This window comes from Stegodyphus dumicola, chromosome 2 (genome assembly GCF_044657685.1).
Source record: "Stegodyphus dumicola isolate Sdum_Otavi_A_Nest chromosome 2, ASM4465768v1".
NCBI classification, from domain to species: Eukaryota; Metazoa; Arthropoda; class Arachnida; order Araneae; family Eresidae; genus Stegodyphus; species Stegodyphus dumicola.
The window spans coordinates 220588075-220612948 of record NC_140769.1 but is presented as its reverse complement, the minus strand read 5'-3'; the positions used below and the strand labels follow the sequence as shown (position 1 = coordinate 220612948).

The following is a 24874-nucleotide window of genomic DNA, read 5'->3' as shown; positions in this document are numbered from 1 at the left end:
TTATCTCTCGGTCATCCGATCGATAGTCACGTATGCGTCCCCAGCTTGGGTAACAGCTAGTGATAATGATAATAAGATTCTCCACTCTGACTTAAATATGGAAACCATTCTGGATTTCATTTCTAGAATAAACGAAAATTTCTACAATAAATCCATCTGCAATAATCCTGCCAACTTTGCAGGCATCCTAGCATATGAGATTCTAGCAGAAGATAAGAGATACCGCCCATCTCCTAAAATAAGATCATCAGGAGTACCTCCCTATTTGAACACACCAGCCTAGCAGTTAACATCCAGAAGCAAGGTGCTTCACTTTCTTTCCCCTTTTATATATGTACTTCTACAGCAGAAAATCACCATACGGTGATTTTATTCCGTAGGATTCACAACCGTCAGGCCTAGCTTGGGATACATCAAGGAAATGGCAGGAGCAAGGCCAATACATCGCCTGCTGAAAGCAAGTACATAAAAGTTCCAAAGTTAGAGAGAGTGTGATTTTGCTAGAGCGGACGATTGTTAGTTACTACGTACAAGCTGTGAATCTTAATAGCGTCTACACATTTTGGCCTTCGAGTTAGTATCCTGCCGGTGTAGGTTTTATGTGTCAATTTGTTAGTTTCAATTGAATTGTGTAATGTTACACTACTCTTTATCTTGATATTTAATGTCACGTTATCTTTTAGTTCTCACCCCCAAGTGGTCGGTGTTTAGAGTAAGCACGAACGTCCATGCCAACTGTTAAATATTGTATTCCATAAAAAGGTCTTTTACACACTTCCCTCGTCGTCAAAACGTGTAACGCCAACAAAGAAGCAATCTACCTGAATGAAACGGATCATATAGTAGGTTCGTCCTAGTTAGATACACAAGTGATTCTTTTAAAACAGCGTTTCTTAACCTTTTTTCCCTTCCTGAGCCTTTTTTATCATCGAGATATTTTTGCCACCCCAGATATTAAATATAAAAGATGCAGTTAAATTTTTGTAATTTTTTCCAAGTTATAAAACTGTCCACAATCGAAAATATTTCGAAAAACGTTTTTTCATCCTGTTCTCCCAAATGTTAATCTTTTTGATAAACTTTATCACTCGAAATAACTATATTCCTCTTTTTTCGCTGATCAATTAGCTTCTTATTTTTTTCCTTGAGATCGATTAGCTTTTCAAAAATATCTGAGACTTTATCAGCTCAGCTTTGACAGCCATAAAGTATTTAAAAAAAAGAGCAACAAGATCGGTGGTTAAAAATATAATAATTACGTTTTTTAATAGTAATGATCTTAAAATTTACTCTCTTGACATCCATCTTACTTCGCGCATTAAAAAATGTTTGTATTTGGAGTTCGTAGATTTACAGAGAACTTAAAATAAACGGATATTAAAAGCGCGCATCCTGAAGTACATAATTCAGTGCGTTTTATTTTCTTTCTACAAAGACCTTTCGGTTGAACAGGCAGTTTGCAAAAATTACATGATCATTATGAGAAGCTTTAATAAATTACTTAAAACCGATATTTTCACCCGTAATCTTTTTTCTTTTTTCAATATCTGTGCACACTCCAATGCTATTTTCCAATTCAATTCTAAGAAGTTCGTCAACTGTACTATATAAATCTTCCTCTCTTGTATTTTCTGTTAAAGAACGACAAAATAACAATTCTTCATTGAAGTTTTCTTTATAAATATATGTGACATTTACTTAAAATCGATATTTTAAAAACATATGTTTGTCAATATGGCAAAACAATTCGTATGTCACAAACATATGCCCAATTGAATTGTAAATTTTGACTTTCTTTAAGTTATTATGTAATAATTTGCTCAAATTGTCCTTTCTTAATTTCAGAAATTTTATTGCAGGCAGTGCCATTTGACAAAAGAATTTTCCGAATTACATCACTATATTTATTTTAGTAAAGTACTTCTATTATTTTAACAGCAGAAAGTAATGTAAGATCTTCTCCAATGATGTATGGCATCTTTTAGCAATCAGCTATTAAACTTTGCATGACGCCAATAAATATGTTTCGATAGCATTTATGAATTTCTCAATAGATTGCTTTCTTTATTCAACGATTCTAATAATCGTTTAAAATACTCTTTGGGTTTATTGACATACGAAAGATGCTTGATGTTAAGATGCATTTTTAGTTTTAACAGTTCCATATTTTCCAGAGCTAAAGCGTTATTGCAAATTAAACAAAGAGGTTATGCATTGCCATCCGAGTTGTTGAAAGTTAAACCAAATTGAAAATACGTCTCGTCAAATTTTTCGTACCTTTGGTGTCTGTCTTCAATTTACAGTTCCGGCTTGAAGAGATTTTGTAGCACTGCCTTTCGCGTCATTACCTTTGTTACTCAAGTTCAATTATTTATCCATGGGTCAGGATTATTTGGCCAGTATTATTTATTATTTATTATTTTATAATTGCGTTGTACAGGAAATGTAACATATTGAAATAAAGATGATGAAAAGTTTGCAATTAGTTTTTTTTAATTCATACATCTCAGTAAATTTCCGTGACCCCAACATTTTCGATCCCACTTGGGATCACGACCCACAATTTAAGAAACGCTGTTTTAAACGCATTCGCTTAAATGATGCCAGTAAGTGCAAGGCTCATCACCGTCCCTGCCGCACTTTAAAAAGTCGTCCTGAAATGCATAATTTTTATTTTGATTAGAATTGTTGGTTTAAACCATCAGTTTGAAGTGTTTAGTGCCAATCTGCAGTTCAGCTCTGAACAACTTTTCCTGCTCGGATAACCCAAAAGCTTCAAGGCGTATCATGGTGTCTCGAAGGAGCTTCGTCAACGCAGGCAGAAATGTACAGCACTACGAATACTAATAAGAACTGCACAGAACGATACTAATAAGCTTCGGTATCTTACTATTTTTCGAAGAGAATGCGCAAAATACAAAACAGCCATCCTCACGACGAAAACAATCAGCTGAAGGAAATTCTGTGCAAACCATTCTAATCTCTATGGCTTTCAACATAAAATAGCATCAAACAAAGTTTTCTGGTCGATCTAAATTTATATATACAGCTTACAGCTTCAGAAGATTATGTAAACCAATGGCAAAACACAGCAAATACTCTTTTGAATACAGTTTTCTCGATAGATGATCCACTTGAAGACACTCCAGCCCAACGCCTTATCCGACGGAATACTACAGTTCCATTATAGTTTAATGATACCCCTTCATGGGCAAGGTTATACCTTTTCACGGGCAAGTTTCTAGAAAGAAATACTAAATCTTGTTAACACTTATAGTTACTGACATTACCAACATACTTCCCTTTCTTTTTTTAATGATTACTGATATTAACCCTACGATTCTTGGCTATGGGAGAGGATGAAGGATCGGTGAAACCAATACTGTGAAACCAAGAGATCTTGTAAGGATCTTAAGTTTTACTAACGTTTATTTTATTTTAAATCTTTACTATCACTTCTTATTTTCTACTTCCGGCCAGAATTATAAGCGTGAAGGAGTTTATGCAAAGTTGTCTGGCGAACGCCAAGTATTTAAGTGTGGCCTTTTTGCCAAGCAGAGGAGAGAGGAAGCCGTGAGTTCGAAGCAGGCCGCTTACCTTAGAAGTTACGCAGTTGCTACTTTGCCTTCCAGGCCAGAGGTTTTAATCCTCTTGATAAATTAAACGTATTGTAGTGTTCACAGTCTCTGTGCTACATACGCTTTCTGTTATTATAAGGCCAATCTTATTCTAAAGTTAAATTAGAGTTTAGTTTTATTTTGATATCTTTTAAGTTAGACCCCGAGTGGAGGGTCATTGTATTCCGAAGTACGGAAGTCATTGTATATAAAGAAAAAAATAAAGGGTTTTGTATACCCTTCGTCTGTATCCTGTCTACTTACTACAATTAGTGAACATAGCTTTAGTAAGCTCTCTGTTCTAGTCAGGTCATTGTATGTTTCCGAAGAAGGTTAGAAGAAACATTGAACCTGATAATCTCAAAGATCTTCGATCCTTCGAAACTGAATCACCAGCGTGATTCAATCCGGCCCAATCGTTATGTGTTCCCGTGACACTGAAAGCATAATTCAACGGAGACATGGGTACATCGAGAAAAGTAGTGAGCGGATTGAGGGCGTTTACTGATTCAAGTACTTGAAGTGAACTAAACTGAATTGAAGTGATATATTTAATATCACTGCTGTAAGTCCATGCGTATGTATCAATTACGTAGAAAATTTATATATCAATTTAAATGGTAAAGTTTTTGTACCCAGCTTATATTATTGGCTTAAAGTTAAATACTTACAATTTTTTGAAAAAATAAAATTAACCATGATGGCATGAAACATTAAGATAATTTTTACCTGATCTAAAATATATTTGAACTCCGAGAAGTCTCCCAGAACAAGAACGCTCAGCTCCTTTGCTCCCCGACGGACCATAACCATTCTACGATATACTTTCGTTATATCGGTTTCAAAAATTAGATATGAATATTTTATCCCCCTCCGTATGAGCTCGCGGAGAAGAGATCTTACTGTGGGTTGTTTCTCTGCAATGAAAAAGAAATATAAACTTGAACTCTACATTTCTTAGTAAAATTTTTAAAATCATAACATAGCACATTAAAATTTATTTTAATTAATTTTAATTTGTGTCTTCCCAAATTAGCAAATTAAAATTTATTTTAATTTTTGGCTTCCAAAATAAGCTTTCAACTTATTAATAAAGCACTCTTTTTTCAGTCTCTACATAGGTAAATTAGCTAATATAGCAGTCTGAAATTCAAAACAGTTACAATGCGGTGAAAGATACAGCGAATAAACTTTAGAATAAGGGAAAAAAATTAGTCTGATTAATTAGTGACCAAGCAGGAAAATCAAAGACTCCCAAAAACATCTTAAAAATACTCACTTAGACTCGTTAGTACCATATATAATGGATTTACAAAACTATAGGCCTAAGGCCCTCCTCCTTTAATTTTTTCGGATGTGTTAGATTTCTACAAAATATTTCGCAAAAAGCACTAATAAATGTTTATTTTTTCACTTAACAGCCCTCGTTCGGAAGGCCGATTTTAGCTAAATATCACAATTTTTTTTTATTTCATGTTTTTAAAGGCCACACTCTTAGCTATCCAAAACACATTTTCTTTTCTTGCTATGTTTATTAGAAGTGGAGATATACCAGTTTTTCTGAAAAATGACAAACTGGAAGTTATTGTTTGCCACAGTGGAAGTGAAAGTTTAAAGGGCAAATTAAAATTGCAATTTTCGCCGTTTTTTATATTATTTGTTCACTAAATAATTTTAAGCATTTCAGTTAGTCTACAGAATCTGTCAAAGTATATTGTTACGAAATCTACAGGCGCGGTGAGATGGCTTACTCGCAAAGCAGTTTTAAGTTTGCCATAAATGGAAAGGGAAGGCCCGGTTACCACATTTAGCGAGAAATCGCCCATTTGGGGACATTTGGCGACAAAATTGGCGATGTACCATGACGGTTGGAGAACCTTCTGGAACGAATTCTTACCGGTTTAACCCAGAATGTTCTCGAACACAGGCTGAAAGTTATATAAACCCTGCTGGTCCGCAGTCAGTGTGTGTGTGCCTCGTCTAGCGAGCTGATAGTCGTAGAGAGTGTGTCTCATCTAGTTAGTCCGTGCGTTAGTTGAAAGCCCGCCAGCGAGTGCCGAGTGGGTCATCGAGTGCACCGAAAGAGTCTCGCGATTAGTGCATCGTCGAGATAGCGTGTTGAACTCCGGAAGCGACTGAACCGAAGAGATAGGAGCTGTGCTCTGTGTGTCGTCGAGTGCATCGCGAGTTGTAGCATGGAGAGTCTCGAGAGTACGTGGAGTTCCGAGAACGACCGAGCAGAGTCGGGATCTGTATTCTGGTGCTTTGCAGTGAAGCTGTCTCCACCGTGATAGCCTGATAACCTGTAGGATGTGTTGCTGATCGAGTCAGCGTGTTTATAGTTGTTAAACGACGACTGTAAAAACGTGTTTTGGAGCTGTCCTGACAATACTAGCCAATAAAGTGTGTTATTTGATACTTCATTAAGTGTCGTCGTTATTCACTCCAAATCTCCGAACCCCGTACGGACGTGAAGGAAGAACGTCACAACTAGTGTCAGAAGAAAGAAAAAAAAAAAGAAAAAAAAACAATATTTACTTGGCAACGTGAATAGTTGTGTATATATGTCATGTAATGTTAATCTGGAAACTTTAAATGCGGATTGCGATTTTTGATATTTTTTCCCCTTTGTTTATGATTTATGTTCACAGCAGCCGTGATAACTTTAAAAGTTCCTTATAAAATCACTCGAAATTTTGCTCATAGGATTTGTATATTATTATGCCTGATGTAGACTAAGAGTTAAAAAATCAGCCTTCTATAATTTAAATTACAGTGAAATACGTTTAACGCGAAAACGCTTAAGACGAATTACCGGTTAACACGAAATAATACAACTGTCCCGATAAACTGCTATGTATTTTCATGCATTTGTTTTTCTTTTAACACGAAACGAAAATTGCTTAACATGAAGAAATGTCCCTTCTGGTAAAGGACAAAATACGGAAAACACCAGCCGCGTAGGCGAGATTTAAGAGGGGTTGGAATGAAAGATAGGTGGTTTCACATGTTTCGTAGAAAGGAGGATAACTTGGCTTTGAAATACCCTCGGAATAGCCTGTGACACGAGCCAATTAACTAAGCCCTTTAACTAAGCTACTTTCACCCTCCACCTCTACAAACGCCACACAAAAACGTCTCATCTCTCATCAGTTGGCTTTGGAATTCGGCGACGAGTACACAGCAGTGTGTGTAAAAATCAGTGAGTTTGGTTCGAGCTAGAAGAAATGGAGAAGGAGGATATTGAAACTGAGCCGACACTTAATCAAATGTTTGAGAAAGTTTCTGTATTATTGAACTCTTCTACTGTATCATCGGAAAAATTTGTTGCAGTAGATGATGATAATGTGTGTATAGCTCCAATTGTGGCAGACAGAGACATTTTAGAGTTAGTTCAAAGCTAAAAAGAATATCATTTATTTAGATTCCGACGACGAAAATGATTAATTCAGATCCTGTTCCCACGGTCATCCGAAATAAGGAACATCGTGAAAAGTATGCGCAGTTATTTAGATGCACATTCCAATGGTAAAATGAACAACAAAATGGAGGACATCGAACAATTTGATGCTCAAATATACAATGCAAAGAAAAATATCAGATTATTTTCCAAAAACTCAATAAATGTTTTGTTTTTCAAAAAACTTGAAAAATTTTTATTAAATCAAGTTCTAGATGTTTTTGTTTTATCGATTTTTATTAAATACATGCATATATACATATCTATGTAAATAAAATGTAATCTAATAAACTTAATTTTCTTGAATATGTTTTTTTTTTTTTTTTTTTTTTCAATATCCTTTAACATGAAATTCTTTTAACACGAAAAAATATTTCAGTCTCGTCAGTTTCGTGTTAAACGATTTCCACTGTACATCATTTTTCCTTCAATAGTGTATGCATTTTTTAAAACTTTTGCTTGTTGACTAACATATTTAGCCATACATTACTAGCGAATCAATATTTTTCAATTATTCTACTTCACTGTATGCTTAGCGTTAATATACATAAAATGAAGTCAAAAATATGTTTTCATCATCATTATTTTCTTGTCAGTAACAGCTGATGTATTTGTTAATATAAATGTAAAATTTTCAGTTTTTTGCATGAATTTTACAAAATATGAATTTTTATCATTTTTCTTGTCATTATACTTAAGTGTGAGTGCAATCTAATAAAAAAAACCTCATAAGTTCAGAAATATAACAAACGTTTTGAAAAATGCCCTTCGAACGAGGTCGGTTAACTTATATAGTTGGCTTCTTCGTGATGCATGCTAGTTAATACTATAATACTAAACATATCACATCACTGCCGCCTGACGCCTTTTATTGTAGAATAGATGGAAATGAGAATATAAATTTCCTTCTAGTATAAAAATGGCTGTTTTGTAAAAACTCATCAAATTAATAACCTTCTATTCTGTTAACAGACTGATCAAAATGAAATTTAGTCAGATTCATAATTCAGCTTTGTATATAAAGGGAACATAGCAGTGTTTCTCGGTTAGAGAAAATATAATCACATATTTAACTCCTTCTACAGCTGTGTCGTCACGTTCCATCTTTTAACTGGATATGATTTCCTTATTGCTCATCTGTTTTGCAATTAGTCTCAGAAATTCTCTACTGTGTTCTCTTTGTGCGTTCTAATATTTGTGTATCCTAATGCATTCTGGACAACCCATTGTCAAAGAATATTTAAATGTATGCTCTTTTAATGGTTTTAATTTTGTCAGCCAAAAATATTAGGAGACAAGACGTCTAATGTCTAAAGGTTTAAAGCAGAGATCTCGAACTGGCGGCCTGCGAACTGCATGCTCCCCCGAAGCAATTTTATGCGACCTGCGAATGCATTTCAATGTATTTGATGTAAATGCGGTGTTGCAAACATTTCAATATTTTAGTTATTTCAAGTCCAAATTTACTTGATTTTCATTAACTTTAAAGACGAATGTGAATAACGCACCAGAAAATCCATAAATGGAGCTAACTAATTTACAGTGTGATATAAATCTTATTCAAGTTATTTCAAAAAATTAATTTCGTTTATGTTTACCCTTACTTTTCCAAAAACAAATAAGCTCAGGTTCAAATTTTTGTACTAAGAATAATCGATTTGTTTGGGAATATTTTCATATGTGAACGGCACTTTTTTTCACAACTGAAAATTAATAAGAAAAGAACCCGATTGGCCAATGAGCATCTACAATCTGCAATGAAAATTATTTCTAGTAATTTCTATCCAAAGCTACAAACTCCAAATTAATCGAAACGCCATTAATTGTTAAGCTGAAATAAGAAATAAAGGAGTTTATAATTATTAGCATGTAATGTCCCAGCTGAGAATTTACACCTATAGGTGTGGAGCCTTAAGAACTGGTAAGCGAATTATCGCTTTAGTTCAGTAGAGAGAGAACAGATACTCAAGAAGAGTTAATTATCCTTTATTACTCAAAATAAAAGTTAACAGGCGGTCCTCTCTCAGGACGTACATAAAAGCCACCACTTGGGCTCGAACTCAAGAATACTAAAAAATAAAACTTAACTAAAAAGATATAGCCGAAGCTATCAAATTTCTACAGGAGTTGGCCCCTTAAACGCTAACTAAACGGCGGAGCTATCAAGGGCCTGAAATGCGGACGAGCGTAGAAATAGCTTAGAGAGAGTGTAGCCAAAAGGCGAACGCATACGTTGGTCAGAATCTCTGACACTCTAATGAAGTTAGTGGAACTTCGACTTTAAATACTGCTCTTCCTTCATTTGCATTTAAGCGCGATTCTAGAAACACACTCTGGCCGGAAATTTGCAAGCTGAAATTATAAGGAATAAGAAAGTAACTTTAACTAAAGATAACTGATAACAACTTGGGATAAACCTTACAAACGTACGTATTTGTACTTATGCATCAAAGAAAATTTTAATAAATAAAAATAGGAAAACAATAATAGGTTGTCATTATTTATCTCAAATTTTGTCCCTCTTGGAAACTTTTCTCTAAAAACTTACAAAATTTTGATAATTTGATTTAGTTCAAATTAAAGTAAGTTATTTAATGATTAATTAAACAGTTTAGATATATTTTAAACAAATGTCAGTCTGAAATTTAATATTTAGCTGTCAGTATATTTTATCATCAAATACATATTTTATATATTTTACAATCAATACATTATCAGTATAAATGTAACCAACAAAAGAGTCTTGCAGATATTAAACATGAGATTTCAGACAGAAAATAGCTATAAATTTGAATTTTTATATCCTTTGCAGTAATACTGTATTTGTCTATGTATGTTTTGATAAATACTTAGTAAATAAAATTTAAAATTTGTTAACACAATTTTTTATCTTGTTAATAATTTTTTTTATCTTGTTAAGAAATTCTGATCCTTCAGCTGCTTTCAGATCATGCATTCGGCCTGCATGCAATTTCAGCAAGAGACTACAGGTTTAAGTTAGTCCGTTAGTCTGCATGGCTGTTCTTGGGATCGCTTTTACATGACGCGGCATTGACAAAAATATCTTCTGTTCCTATAAAGTGTAAGAAACTGCACGTGAACGTTTTCATGATCATGTTATGCTCATGTTTGTGACAAGAAACTTATATTCCCTTTTCGTCTTTTTGATATGTCTTAAGTATCAGACAATTAAAACCTATATTTTCTCTTAGCCTGTCAACTTCTTAAGAGCATCCTGCCACACAAGGTATCAATTTATTACACTGTTGTGTAAAATGTAACCTTAAACCAGGGTTTTGGTTTTCCTAAAAAAAAGGCTGAGGTAAAGAGAAGACCTTAAAGGATTCTTACTCATTTTATTACATTTAATCATTTAACAATGAAGTATCATTTAACTACCATAATCAAAAGAGCCTGACAAACAAATAGCGAAACTTATCTGTGCAATTTAGCGTTAGGTGTATAAATCGAGACTTTATTGTCGCCGATAAGAGTGCAAGACTACGATCCTGAGTCGAATTTTCTAAAAAAGACGTAAGAAACTAATACACAAAATTTTGAATTCTGTTCATGCTTTTAATTTTACATTTTTAAGGCTGTATTTGAAATGTTTTTAATTTTATGTATTTTAAATATGATAGAAGGATTTGGAGATCCCTTAAAACGAAGCTCAGGGCTCATTGGTCGCCCTTGTCTAAAGCAAACCCTATTTTATACACCATTGTAATTAAAAACTCGAGGTGGTTCTGCTGTCTCGTGTCCAAACACATTGCCTGTTAAGTAATGTCATTGGAGAGAAAAACAGGATAGCATTTCTGCAATAAATAATGATAATCCGGTATTCGCAAACTATTATATTTTTAACACAATAAGGGTTCTTAATTTTTGCTACAGATCAAACAGACAATTGCTTTTTCTCTTTCATTCTCTCCCTCTCTTTCTCTGTCTATATAGCTCTCTTTTTCTATCTCTCGCTTTTTAAACTTTGCGCTACATCCTGAATTCATTAAATCTTCTCCTTCGTTATTGCTGGATGAAAATGGATGACACATGGTATATCCTCTTCAAATAAAACAAAACCGAATTCGTGAAGAAATATAGTATAACAATAAACTGATTTCTTTTCGATGATGGCGAAAATTCGTGTCTGTGGACAAATTTGTGGGTTACTTCGAGCGGTCATAATGGCAAAATAAAATGTCATTAGACTGATTTCAAACTATTATCTGTCATATTTCTTTTGACCATTTTCAAGAGAAGAAAGAGTTACTGCATTGAAATTCACCACGGACTATCCTTATTAATGGATCAAATGAAAATAGGTTTGGATTTCTGGGCTAATGAGCAGTGTTAAAAAGCATCTTTTATTTAGAGATTATTCTACACACATGAAGGACGAATCAGTAAATAGAAGCATTTGTAGTTAAGAGGTTCTTTAGTTGTATGCTAAATCGCATGATCAAGCTCAAGGTAAAAATAACCCCTATAGTTTCCACAGGCTAACATTTATCTTCTACTTTCCCTGATCGGATTTTCATTAACTGTACTTAAGAGCACAGTTATTCCTGGCTTACGTTCTGTCATAAGCAGACAGCTGTACAATTTTATTCTCCGAATAACATCCTCAGGAAATCCAGTGCAGCTTTCAGAGGGGTTGTTTTTGTATCCCCCCCCACACACACACAGGAACCTTTTTGGGACTTCTTATTCTTTTTCTCGCGTTTTTCTCCTTGTTTTGGATTTTGAATTTCGGTTCTCAAAATGGATTTCATGGAATTCGTTCTTAAATCAGTTTTCAAAGGCACTGCAAAAGTTGAAAACATGAAACTTCCTGTTGGGCAGAAGAAAAAGATTTTAAATAATTTAAAATTTGTACGTGGTTTGAGAAAAGATATTTAGACTTATTTTAATTTCTGAAATGCATATGTAACCGAGGAATATGTTGCTCATGATGATATTAAAAAATGATGACTCGAGCTGGTACATTTAAAAACAAAATGACCAGAAAACTTTTGAAAATAAAGCAGCCGATACTGTTAAATTTATTCTAGGGAACGAAGTAGAAAATGACCGAGGAAAAATTTGATAGGAAGAGATAGATTAAATGTTTTTAAAATAAGAAAAAAGACTAACAGAAGGAAATAACGTCAATACGGTCTATTTTAAAAAGCGCTCTTCGGAACACGTTCTGCTAGTTAAGGACGCCAATAGGACAGCAGACAGCCTGCGCACACAGCTAGCATCTAAGTTGAAACCGCAACAACTGGGGATAAAAATTACCCAGATGCGCTCACAAGAACAAAAGAACTGCTCAACCGTTGCAAAGAGGATGAGCACATTGAAATACTTTAAAGAACCATCACAGCGTCTGAATCACTAGCTGATCAGCTAGAAGTACGTAAGCCTCCTCCATTGCGAAGTTCTATTATTGCGTTTGGTTTACCTCCTGAGACGACAGCGGTGAACATTACTGCAGAGTTTAGTAACTTTCTAGCTGTGATCTTTCCCAAAAGCTCACGACCTCGAGCGGATGGGAACTGCGACTGGATTTTTGACATTGCGGCAGAACAAGTTGACAATATCTTAAAGCACAAGAGAGTCTTCTTTGGCTTTCACTCTTGCCCTTTTAGTGAATACTTTAGGGTGATTCGCTGTTACAATTGTCAAGAATTTAGACATTTGAGCAGGAATTGCCATATTAGACATCTAAGAAGTTCTTAAGGAAACGTTTGGTGCTTCAAAAGTGGGCTAGTTCTTCAGATGGATAGATGATCGCTTTAAAAACTACCTTTTTCGTCTCTTTTTGTTGTCTTTATCAAAGCCTGATATTTTTACTACTTATGGCATTTAAACATTGAAGTATAATTAAAGACGCAGTGCTGTTGGTATTACATCTTTTCTCATACCCAAATTGTTGCAGATATGACTCCAAATGTGCAAGCAACTACAACACACAAAGAGGTACCAAACTGATGAACATGGATAAGAAGGCATTTCTAACTCCTTTGATGGTGAGCTAACCTAATGTTAAACGTACACAAACTTTCCACCCGTATCTTTAATGAAGCGAATATATATTTAAATATTTAATAGATTTACTCAATCTAGTAAAAGACATTGACCTTAAATATATGCATCTACAAATAAAAGTACAGTTAGTTACGGAAAAGGCTTTGTTTGTCGTAGGTGTATAGTTTCTGCTTGTTTCACACATATATATATATACACGGAATTTCATTTCAATTATGGGAGGAAAAAGAAATTCTAAGCTAAAGAGTAATTTTTATAATCGCAACTTATCCATCAATACAGCAATATAATAATTAATACAGATGTAAGATTATTTTACTCGTTAAAACTGACTGAAAATTTTGTTTTGTTTTAAATAAAAAAACACATTTTATGTTATTTTAAAATATTTGAAAATTGTAGCAACAAATCTCTTTTTTTCGCTCTGTTCCTGCGAAAGACAAAATTATAAGCAGTACTTACCATATTTGGTATCGTGTAGAACAACAAGATCAGCCTTTTTATTCCTTTCTTGAATCACATCGGCGATGGCTTGGGTGACATCATAATGAGAAATTCTATCTAAAAACACGGAGTGACCAATTGGCGGACAATGGTCTACATTCACTGCAAAGTGCAACATTCCCATGGACTCACTCTGCTGTGCTAGACTTCTCAGAATATCGCATGACGTAGCTGAAAGTAGTACCTCGAAGTCGGTTTCACTGTAACACATATCTGCTCGGAAAAAAAAACACAAAATGTAAGTAAAAGGCTACTACTACTTATCTCAGAGAAAATTTCAATTCAAAATCAGTGGCGTAGCGAGCATAACTGGCGCCCGGGGCAAAATAGCTTTTCGGCGCCCCCTCCCCCCCCAAAAAAAAACACTTAAAGTAATATAATGTACAGAATTGTAGAGACATTAAGATTTTTTGGAAGCAGAAAAGAGGAAAAATATGCAATGCCTTCGCCGGGAATCGAATCGCAGATCTCTGGAAATACGCGCCCAGCGTGCAGACCACCTCACCAAGAAGGCGGGGAGAAATTCCTTATAGAATGTATTCGTAATAATAAAAGAATGCAAATAATAATAAAATGCTGAATCTGCCATAAAATACTCTAAATATATTAAGAATAGTCAATACCAAACTACACTAGCATTGGATTCGGAAATCTATCTGTATCGGCTGAAAGATCAGATATACGATGATCTGGAATTAGTTAAAAAAGTATTTTTTATTTTACATTGTGGAGATTCTTCACGGTGTAATTCTGTTAACGTTGAAAGTGAAGAATAAGAACTGATAAGCGAATAATCGCTTGAGTTCGGATGACAAGAAACAAACAAGATAGAAGGGTAAAATAACACCCTTTATTACTTAAGTAAGATTTAACAGAACTCCGTCTTGGTGTTGTACAATAAACCCGACACCGGGCTTGAACTTAAGAGACTAAGAATTAAACTAAGCTTATCTTAACTAAAGAGATACAACCGAAGCTATCAAGATTCTAACCGAGTTAGCCCCTTAACGCTAATTGACTGCGAAGCTATCAAGGGCCTAAAGTACGGCCGAGCGTAATAATAGCTTACGAGAAAGTAGCCTAAAAGGCGGACGCGTGCAGCCAGAATATCTGGTATCTCTTTCTCCCAGACAGTAGAGTTTCGCGGTTAAATATCGCTCTTCCTCCATTAGTATTCAGACGTGATTCTAAAACTACGTTCGGGCCGGAAGTGGCAAGTTGAAGTTAAGAAGCAATAGAAAAGGAAATTTAACTGTTAATAAAATTATCATAATCCTTACAACATATTTAATATAATTGTTTTTTAAAAAGTACAATTTTTAAACAATTAAAAGTTTAATATATATTATTAGATAAGTAGATATATTTATTAATAATAATATTATATTATAATACATTAATATAGTTAATTACTAAGTATACATTTTTCTTCCTTTAGATGAAGCAAATTTATCAATTACTTCATCAAAGTCGATCCTTTCAAATTTTTCTGTTTCCGTATTTAAAAATGCTAGATGACATAGGAGACTTGTCCCACCGTTGATTATAAATAGTCAAAATTTATTTTAATTTGTTGAACAAACGTACATAGCTAGTATTGATAATGAAACAGTAAGGAGTATTTGAAGTGCGACTCTTAGGTTTAGAAAAACATTTTCTCCATAAATCTGTGATAGAGTTTTAGATTCAGTTTCTTATCTACTGCGGAGTAATAGTATCTTGCAGTCACATTCACTGCTCAAAACAATTAGGGGATATTGTGAGTTCGATATGAAATAACCATATAAGCGGCAATCCTTTTAACAAAAAGAAATAGAAGAGAATATAACGGAAAATTATAACCTTTGCAAAATTGGGAATATGCAAATTTAGTCTGTGAGGTCGAAAACTATGCGTTTTAGATAAGGAGTAAGGAGCCACCTGCAGCATTCCTTTTGTAGTTAGGAGATTAAAAACAATTTACACGCGTTGAATGTTCTGTAGCAGTAAATATACGATGTCTCAGAAAGATGATTCAGTTGAAGTTAGGAAGGCCATCGATCGTTTACAGGAGAGTCAAACGAAACCCATATAGCGGAATCGTTTAGGAGTTTCTTAAACTGGAAATTTCATTTTGACTATGACATAATCATTTCAAAAATGACATTTCCACACTATGACATTCCATAGTTTAGAAATGTCATTTCCAGATTATGGAATCGTCTTTGGAAACTGGATATTTTTGAGAAATTCGAGACAGGTCGTGTAAATAAAAAGCGGGAGCTATATGCGCATTTCGTAACAAAAAACAAAAAAAAACAAAAACAAAAAAAAATAATTATATATTTCTAATATAGAGAAATAAAGTGGTCAGAAAAAAAGTTTTGCATGCTGAGATATTTGGTTGATGTACTGGAAACATTTTATTTCACATTTTATCAGACAAATTAAGAAAATAAATAATTAATTATATTGCAATAATTATTAATTTTTAAATATATTTTCCAGAAATCCATCAGATCTGAAATTTTCCGGAAAATCTTGTTTGGAGATCATTTGGCGCCCCTCTGCGAGCGGCGCCCGGGGCATCATACACCCCCTTGCCTCCCCCTCGCTACGCCACTGTTCAAAATCTATGCAATATTAGTTTATTAAGAACTTAATAACAATTTTCATATTCATGAAAAAAAACTTTCCTTCAGAATTAGTTTATTAAGAACTTAATAACAATTTTCATATTCATGAAAAAAAAACTTTCCTTCAGGATTTACTTAACAGCTAGTTATTTCTCTACACTGTTCAGTCACGTTCGCAAGAAATCCCGAAAGTTAATCAATAATTAAATACTGAATTACCCTAGAAGCCAGTGAATTTCTATACAACTATATTTCTTAATCTACAGGATTTCCACTTTTAATAATTTGGTTAAATAAGATATCCGGGAATCTTATTCTAGCAAATTTTGACTAGATTTCGCAGATAATATGTAGAACAAGGTCTGCGACGTATAGGCAACTGAGGCTTACTAGAACATTCTCATTGTAGCCCAGATGTAACCCCAGATGCCATCGCAACGATTTGAAAAAATATATAATCTAAAAAGTACATCTTAAAAACTTTTTTAACAATTTTTTTATCTAAATTCATTTGCATTAATTGAATATATATGAATCTTAGCAAACTCTGAGTTCTAGTGATGAAACACGTAAACATGAAACACGTAAAATCACAAAGCACGAAGCGCATTAAACCTCACAGTATTCAAATATTACAATAAGTCGTTTTAAACTAGATCAGACTAAATAATAAAAGCCAAAATTAACACTGACCTATTTTTCGCATAAGCAGTCAAAAGAATGTTGTTGTTGCAATTGTGACTTATCTATCTTGTCTGACAACAACATCAGAACAAACGCACGAAGTTCGTATAGCAAGGAGTGCAAGATTTCTCCTGTCGTTGGCAAGAGCCTTGAGCATTATGCAGGTGACAGTAAGACTTTGCTCAGTTCTGCTCCCAATTTTGATGGACAGCACACTGGGGGACCTGTCAGAGAGTCTCCCACCCCTGTTCCGTTACCGCAAACCTCTCGGGAGGACTTTGAACTCACCGCATATTTGCAGTACCTCCATGCCGCTCAGACACTATACATTTAAAAATATCCATATATTCTCCGGGATTCGAACCCAGGCCCTTCGGTGCGGCAGTCAGAGTCCCTAACCACATTCCCTTACTCTCAGATTTTAAAACATAATAATGGGAAGTTCTACAGTAACGGATAAAGACGAGTTAAACGAATCTCCTCACTTTGATTTGTAGTTGTTGAACTAGTAATAGAGTAATTGCCACTGATTCCGTATATTTTCTCTTAATGATCACATTGAGATTGCTAAAAAAGGACGAGCAGCCCTGGTAGTTCGACAGCCCAGTTTTCTATGATGTCTGCTAACTTATTACTTTTAAACCTACATGTCTCCAGATACAGCAATAAAAAACTGTTATCTGCGGCTCCTTAAATTTAAATTTAAAATTTCAAAAACTACCTAATTCTGGATATCGAAAACATTGCAAAGCTTTTAGCGTACTAAATGGATCAGAATAAATTATAAACTTTTTCGGCATAGCTTGGATATAGAAAACAAAATGTGTAAAACACAGCAATCAATTCAGAAGTTAGTATAGAACAGACGTCATCGTAATTGCCTACCCTTCACATGTTTCCCAATAATAAAGGATGACCATCGGCTTTCCATCCATCTGTATATATAGGAAGGCAAATGCTGTATTTATGTCTAAGCTCAAAAGCTATTTATATATAACTTTAGTGTTTCTGTTACCAGATGGTCGGAAAGTATCAAGAAGTTGAAAATGCGTTACTGTCTATGTTTTGACATCAGAAGTGCAATATCTTTCACTCAGTGAAAGAAATGTTAATGGAAAAGATCGCACACAAGATGCTCGTGCTTCAAACAAGAAACTATACAGCTCCAATCAAATGAAAAATTTTGTCAGATTGCGATAAATAATGAAATAACAATGAAAACACAACTGTGCACAATTCAACTCTACTGATGGTTAGTAAGTCAACATACAGGCTCTGTGAAAGAGATATTCTGAAGATTCCACAAAACTCATCAAAGACTGGTGACGAAAGGGATCTTCAACAAAACTTAAGATCTTGCAGATCCATAAATGATTGAGCTCACAGTCTAGTCTAGATCGGACGAGCACCTTGTAGATGCAAAACATTGAGCAATTCTATGTGAGCCGATCCTATGTCTTTCCGAGCTGAGGGAGGCATTCGCTAGGATTTTTAAATGACTTAGTACTTTGAAGCATTTCTTCTTCAAGCATAGAATTTCTGGAAGAAAGGTTAGTTTTCGCTCAGACATCACTTCTAAAAGCGCACAGGATGGGGATTTCACGTTTCGCAAAAGTATACGCATACAGTTTTCTGTTGTGAAAATGCAAAATTATGTTTTATTGATCGATTTTAAAGTTCCGTCAAGAGCAATCTGCAATTATCTCTAGAGTATATCTCCTATCTGCAACTTGACAGCTTATCTAACAGTCATTTACAAACAATGGTCTTGAAACGATAGCCGGAAGTTCCTTTCAAAGAGAATTTGTTTTTAAGCTGAAAATCGTAACGCTTAGAACACAACCTTGAAACACACCCTCTTCTTGTTCCAAGGCATTTTGCAACACAAATTCCTTATTTAAAATGTATTTATCTTCAAAAAATTCTGCGTTAAAATTGTGAAGCTACCTCAGTGTAAAGATCACACTAATTCCTGTATTTCCATACTTTATCGTCTTTTCTGTGCCAAAAAAATAGAAACCAGATGCTTAGGGGGGAAAAAAAACTTTTACGAGGTTTTACTTTATAAGACTTTTACCGCTGGATTTACGAAATTCTCATTCCCCAATTACGGTTTAGACTTTTACGGTTTCCAAAAGAAGTATATTGTCAACGATGTTTTTATCTTTGCATTTAATTCTTGTTATCGACAGTGATATAGCGAGAGTACTTTTTGTTCCTTTAAGTAATATCGTAAGCTGTTAATTACTTTTCTTCACTCGTAAATGCAATGGCTCTTTAGTTGGAGGTATCCTTCAGTTTTTACTTGCGTTAGCTATCAGAATGACAATGTTTCCATTCCCTGAGAAATTTATAAACGCTTCACACTCGATGAACAGCGAAAAGGACAGCCAATAACTTACGGGAGAGATGTTTCGGCATTTGATACCTGAAGCCATCTGAACCTGGACTAGACCTATGTGTCCTAACGAAATTCTCATTGATTTCAACAGAGTAAAATCACCATCACACGGTTTCAAGCTGGAAAAATTAAAAGTAATTGTAATTTTTTCGTATTGTAGCTTGGCAGGGGAAAAAATGTTAATGGGGTGACGGTAGCGGCTGCCTGTAGAAACGGCAACAAAGATCTCATCAATAGTATTTATAATCTTGTCGCTAATAAGCGTAATTTTTTTTTCAGAAAGGAAAATGCGTGGTCATTATGTATTTCGCATGCTTTTCTAACTCTTTACCCTACCTCTTTTACTCAGAGAATGTTATTGATTTCACATAGGATATACGAACACCTTTGGCTCTGCCGTCATAATTTGTCCTTTTCTGAAGGCTATAAGAATTGACAAAGTGAAGCACCTACGAAAATCTCCCAAGATTTTCTTTGTTGTCCCAGAGTTTCTTGACATTTAGTTTCACTATGGTTTTCAATCGTATTCCTTTATGAGATTTCTAATATATTAGAAGCAAACTGTACACTCACCGTCCAGCTGCTGCGAAAGTGGAAGTGAAGTATCAATGAGTTTTATTGAATAAGATACATCAAATTCTGGAAGCGCGTTCGTGATTATTTTTATGATTTCGATGAATTCCTGGCCGTATCCATTGCTGTCGAGCACAATACCTGAAATATATAATTTACAATGAGACAATGTATAATTTACAAAAAGGTCTATTTTGACAATTTAATTGCATGTTTATAATAGATTTTCTTTCCTGGTGCACGTATTTTGTCATTTGAAACGAAGAAGAAAAACCTTGTGTTGGCATGCAAATTTCGAGTATTTAAAATATGATCCTTAAATTTAGAGCAAACTTTCAGTTAATTTTAAGTCAGTTAAAGGTCAAGAAAGCAGAAACTGTGCGCTACAGGGCAAGGTCAACTAGGGCTGTTGCGTCACTGAGTTGTTTTTTTAGTTTTAGGCCAGTTAACTGAAAATCGAATTATCAAAGACAGTAAAAAAAAAAGAAAAAAATTAAATAATTTGAAAAACAAACTTCTCCAGTTTATTAAATACAGTTTTCCCATATATATATATTGTGATAAAACATATAGTCTTAGTGCACCATAAATAAATATAGAGAGTTGTTCAGAAGACGCTTTCAAATATCTACCATCAAAGCATAAAATATCCTCAAGATGTCTTCTTATAGACGTAGTGTGACAGGACATACCGAGGATATCCGGATTCATGGTCATTCTTAGATTTATAATGACTTCGTGATATAACATTTTGAGGATATCCAATAATTTAAGGACATCGCCTTTCAATGCTTATGGACTTTCGTGCTGAATCCTAACGAAGATTTCGTTCATCAAACAGTTCAACTATCAGTTCTTCCGACGATTCTGTTTATTTTTTATTTATTTTATTTAAATTTAAGTGCACATATTCTGTAATTATCATTTTTAAGAGTTATTCGATTTTTTAAAAGTTACTTATGTTATTTATTTAACTGAAGATAGAAATAATATTGGTATCTGAATTAGACTTGTTAGAATTGTTCTTTTTTTGTTAGTTTTTTCATTTTTTTTCTGTCATTTTTGTAGGAATTCTTAATCCATTCTTGATAATTTTAAACAAAGAAGGATATTTTCGATGAATTAGTTACTTTTAGAATATTTACTACATTATAGTGAGTGTAAATAGCATCATACATTTGTATGTAATAAATTAATCTTGTAATTGCTTTTATAATGCAAATTATTATTAGCATTTCCCAACTTATTAACCAACTTAAAATTTGTTAAATAGGACAAATCTAGAACTTTGTTTTAGAAATTTAGACAGCAAAAACGTAAAGTTTCTAACCAAAAATATTTGACAAGCATCCATGTACACAGCGATATGTTTTAATTTCAAAAAACATATACGAATTGCACAATCTAGGCAGCGAAGGAACCTACAAATTACGCACACCTCGCTTCAATAAATCAACATAACGACAATAAATTTCAAAGAATATCATGTACACAGCATTCTGTTTAAACTTAAAAAAACATCTACGAATTGTGCAATCTAGGCATTACGCACAAATCAACCAAATAAACTAAATTAAGTTACAAACAATTCAAAAAACAACAATAACAACAGAAATTCATACTAAAAAAACAATGAATATAACATTCTACAAATTAAAAACAGTAAAATAAAATGCACTTACCATAAGACATTCCTGAATAAAATTTCGCCAGTCACACGACGTCTCTGAACAAAAATGCCACGATTTTGCTATATTACATGTCTTTCTGAGATTCAAAATTTCGAAAGTAACCATAAAAACTTCCTCCAACGTTAACATACTACACGAAAACCACAATTCAAATCTTAAACTCGCTGACAGCCACAAACTTTACCAGCAACCATTTGATTGCAAACCCACGCAAGTCTATCAGAAACACCCTCCGAGTTCTCATATCGTCCAAGTTCTCATATCAGCTCCGCATTTCGGACACGCCAAACTTCGTTTTAAAAGTCTTGACTCCCACAGAAATACACTTCAATCCGCATAAACACACCCGTGAAGAAAAGACTCTTTAACAACTCCAACATCGTACCTTTTAATACTAAATTTACTTTGCACACAATCTAAAATACGCGACTGAAATCTTGCCACCACATCTCTCGCTGCAACATAGGCCATTTTAAAACGCGCACGACACGAACCAACGGGCAATTAAACTACTGCAGCAAAAGAGTTAAGTTTCAAAGTCAAAAGGGTTGTCATACAAACAACATCATTATCGCACAGCACGCAGTTACGCCAAAAACCAGCACAGAACACATGTCGCCACATTTGGTGATCTTAGGGCGTATATAAGAGTAGAGCCCCTGAACTAAACTGTACAGTACTACATTTCTTCACATCGAAAAGGATAGGAAAACTACTGCTGGTAGCTCAGCACCTGATTCGGTTTCCGAAGACTGAAAAGATCACAGAATGAAGCTTTTATCTTCTGAACAACGAAACATAAATATCCAGTATAAATTCTGCTTTTCTAAGAATGCACGCCAAATAATCGCCATAAATAGCAAACCTTCTTAACATTGTTTAAATACGGGGAACGTTAGGAAAGTAGTTTACCGCTTGCGTCCATATACATAAGAAGTTTCTTGTCCATGACGGAAAGCCCAAGGGTTCTTAAATTTCTGTGAACTTATTTATAAATCTGAAAAATGTGCCATAAATATGCTATTAATTCATACGTCAACTGAAAGATTTCTTTTACATTTATTCTTACAAAAAAAAAAAAAAAAAAAAAAAACTTTTGCTTTAATTCTCTTCATTTCACAAACCTGAATGAATGATAAATTATAATCCATCACGAAACATGATGATAACATATTTTCTCAACTTTGTTATTTATTAATTTGGAATGTTGTAATTTTCCGCATGAAATTTTTTTAACGCTAATTGTTTTCTTTTGATAGATTACAATGGTACTTATACCACCGTAATCTATCATAAGAAGTAGGAAGAACTGTCATTGAAATTAATTATATTTCTTAAAACTAATATTGAAAATTCTTACCAAATGTGATGCTTTTGGCTTCATTCTTAATAAACTGAAGACAAAGTAGTAGGTACATCAATGAGGACGTTGCAAAGGATGAATTCATCGCTTTTGGTTTTTATATCTTCATCTAGAATATGGCAGAGTAAATGCATGTTAAAATTTACATTGTTATTTTACTTTAAAACCTTTTTAATTATTATTTATTACGCCATTACTTAGCTTTATACCTTATGGATTAATTTATATTTAGCTCACACAATGTTTCAAAATCACAAAATGTTATAGAATGTGTAGGAACAAATTAAATTTTGTAGTCATTAGCACTTTTATTAAAGCAGGCGGCATGAAAGTTGTGCATTGCCTTCTTCAGGATTCGAATACCTGACCTCCAGACTGCTAGCCGGGCGATTTATCCATTGACATTACGACGGCACATGGTAAAGACGGAGAGGCTACTTAATTTAATTAAAATGCCTGTGGTATTGTAAAATTTCTTTTTCTCTTGAAGGGATAAAAATCTTGATTGCATGTAAAATTTATTTATATTTCTGTTAATTTCCTTCATAAATATCATCTCATCAAAACAAAAATACAATCTTTATCTAATTTTCCTATATTTCTGATATCATTTTTTCGGAAAATATACTCATAGTCAAGTTAATGTCTCAAATGTGAAACGAAAAAAATTGAAAGTTATTTTTCAAATATATTTCTGAAATATTTCTAAGTTTTTTTTACTTTATTTAATGAAGAGTTGTATACTAATTTAACTGAATATTATCCTTATCAGATAAGAAAAATAAAAAGGAGGTATTAATATATTTAGTCGAAACCAGAACATGACCAATATCTCTTAATATCCCCAACGTGAATAAGAGGATTATCAGTCTGGCATCTAACATTTTATATATTCGATGGCAGCAAAGAAACAGACGATTGTTTATCAGTCGAAGATACTTGAATTTTCTCACAATTCTTTTTTTTTAATCACAGAAATGCTGGAAACAGCTGTGACAACGTCATCGCCTCTTCATCTTCCTTAGTGATCTATTCAAAAGTCACTCAATCTTCAGTAAAAACTAGGGAAGAAAAGGAATATAGTATCTCAGATTTTATTCGCGCTACAATTACTCAACACTCCGTCTCTTGATTGTTTTAATTCCCATCTGTTTTATATCAAACTCAAGAATTCTCTGAAAATGTGCTCTCTTTCTGACTCTAAATAAGGAACATTTGAGGGTAAAGAATATTACAGCTGCATTCAAATCCGTGAATAAAGAGCATTGGAACATTTGAGCACGTGCTCTGCTCATAATAGTTTTAAATCTTTAACACAGAAATAACGAGAGGCAAAATGGCTCAGAGCTGGATTAACCATTAAACACAAGCTTAAGGCATCAAGGAGACAAGGCACTATAAAAAAGGTGCTCGACAGAGAAAAAAATGGAGGGAAAAAACGGGCACTGTACTGCAAATGTATATAGATGCATCTAAACGTTTTAAATGAGCAAAGCCTCTAAAAGTCTTAATCTGGTCCTGAAACTTTTCATGGCTTAAGTGCCAAAAGCCAAGTATTTGTAAGCAACTAAATAAGTTTCCAATCATGGGCCAATCCAGTAGCGTTGGCTGACCGGAATTGGAGCCGAACATACTGTTCAAGAACCGAAAGCACTGAAGCATAGAACGGGAATCTAAGACACCGAAGAACCGAAGCATCCATGATATGAAGAATGTCGCTAATACACGCATTGGTATTATTGTACAACTTCCTAATTCTACAGCTTGGCGGGCAATTTTACGCTATAGGAAATAAAGTATTAATGGACAGTTACTTTGAACAGCTTTCTGGGACAATCCCATTTCAGAATGAACTGCAGAATAGATAAGAAAGGGAAAGACCAATCGTATATTCAAAATAAAGGCACAATATCGCAAACTGCAAACTTTCTTGTGA

The 24874-nt window shown here is 34.0% G+C and overlaps 1 protein-coding gene across 1 annotated transcript in view; it reads right to left on the bottom strand.

The window, feature by feature from the left end:
- The window catches only part of LOC118181107 (glutamate receptor ionotropic, delta-1-like), a 59181-nt gene extending 36133 nt beyond the window's left edge, over window positions 1-23048 (bottom strand). Inside the window, exons 1-4 of the mRNA XM_035350184.2 lie at window positions 22936-23048; window positions 19885-20025; window positions 13570-13824; window positions 4347-4534 (exon numbers count right to left, since the gene is read on the bottom strand). Of these exons, the coding sequence (XP_035206075.1) occupies window positions 4347-4534; window positions 13570-13824; window positions 19885-20025; window positions 22936-23023 (672 nt within the window). The 5' untranslated portion in view covers window positions 23024-23048. The remainder of the gene's footprint in view (window positions 1-4346; window positions 4535-13569; window positions 13825-19884; window positions 20026-22935) is intronic.
- Window positions 23049-24874: the final 1826 nt, after the last annotated feature.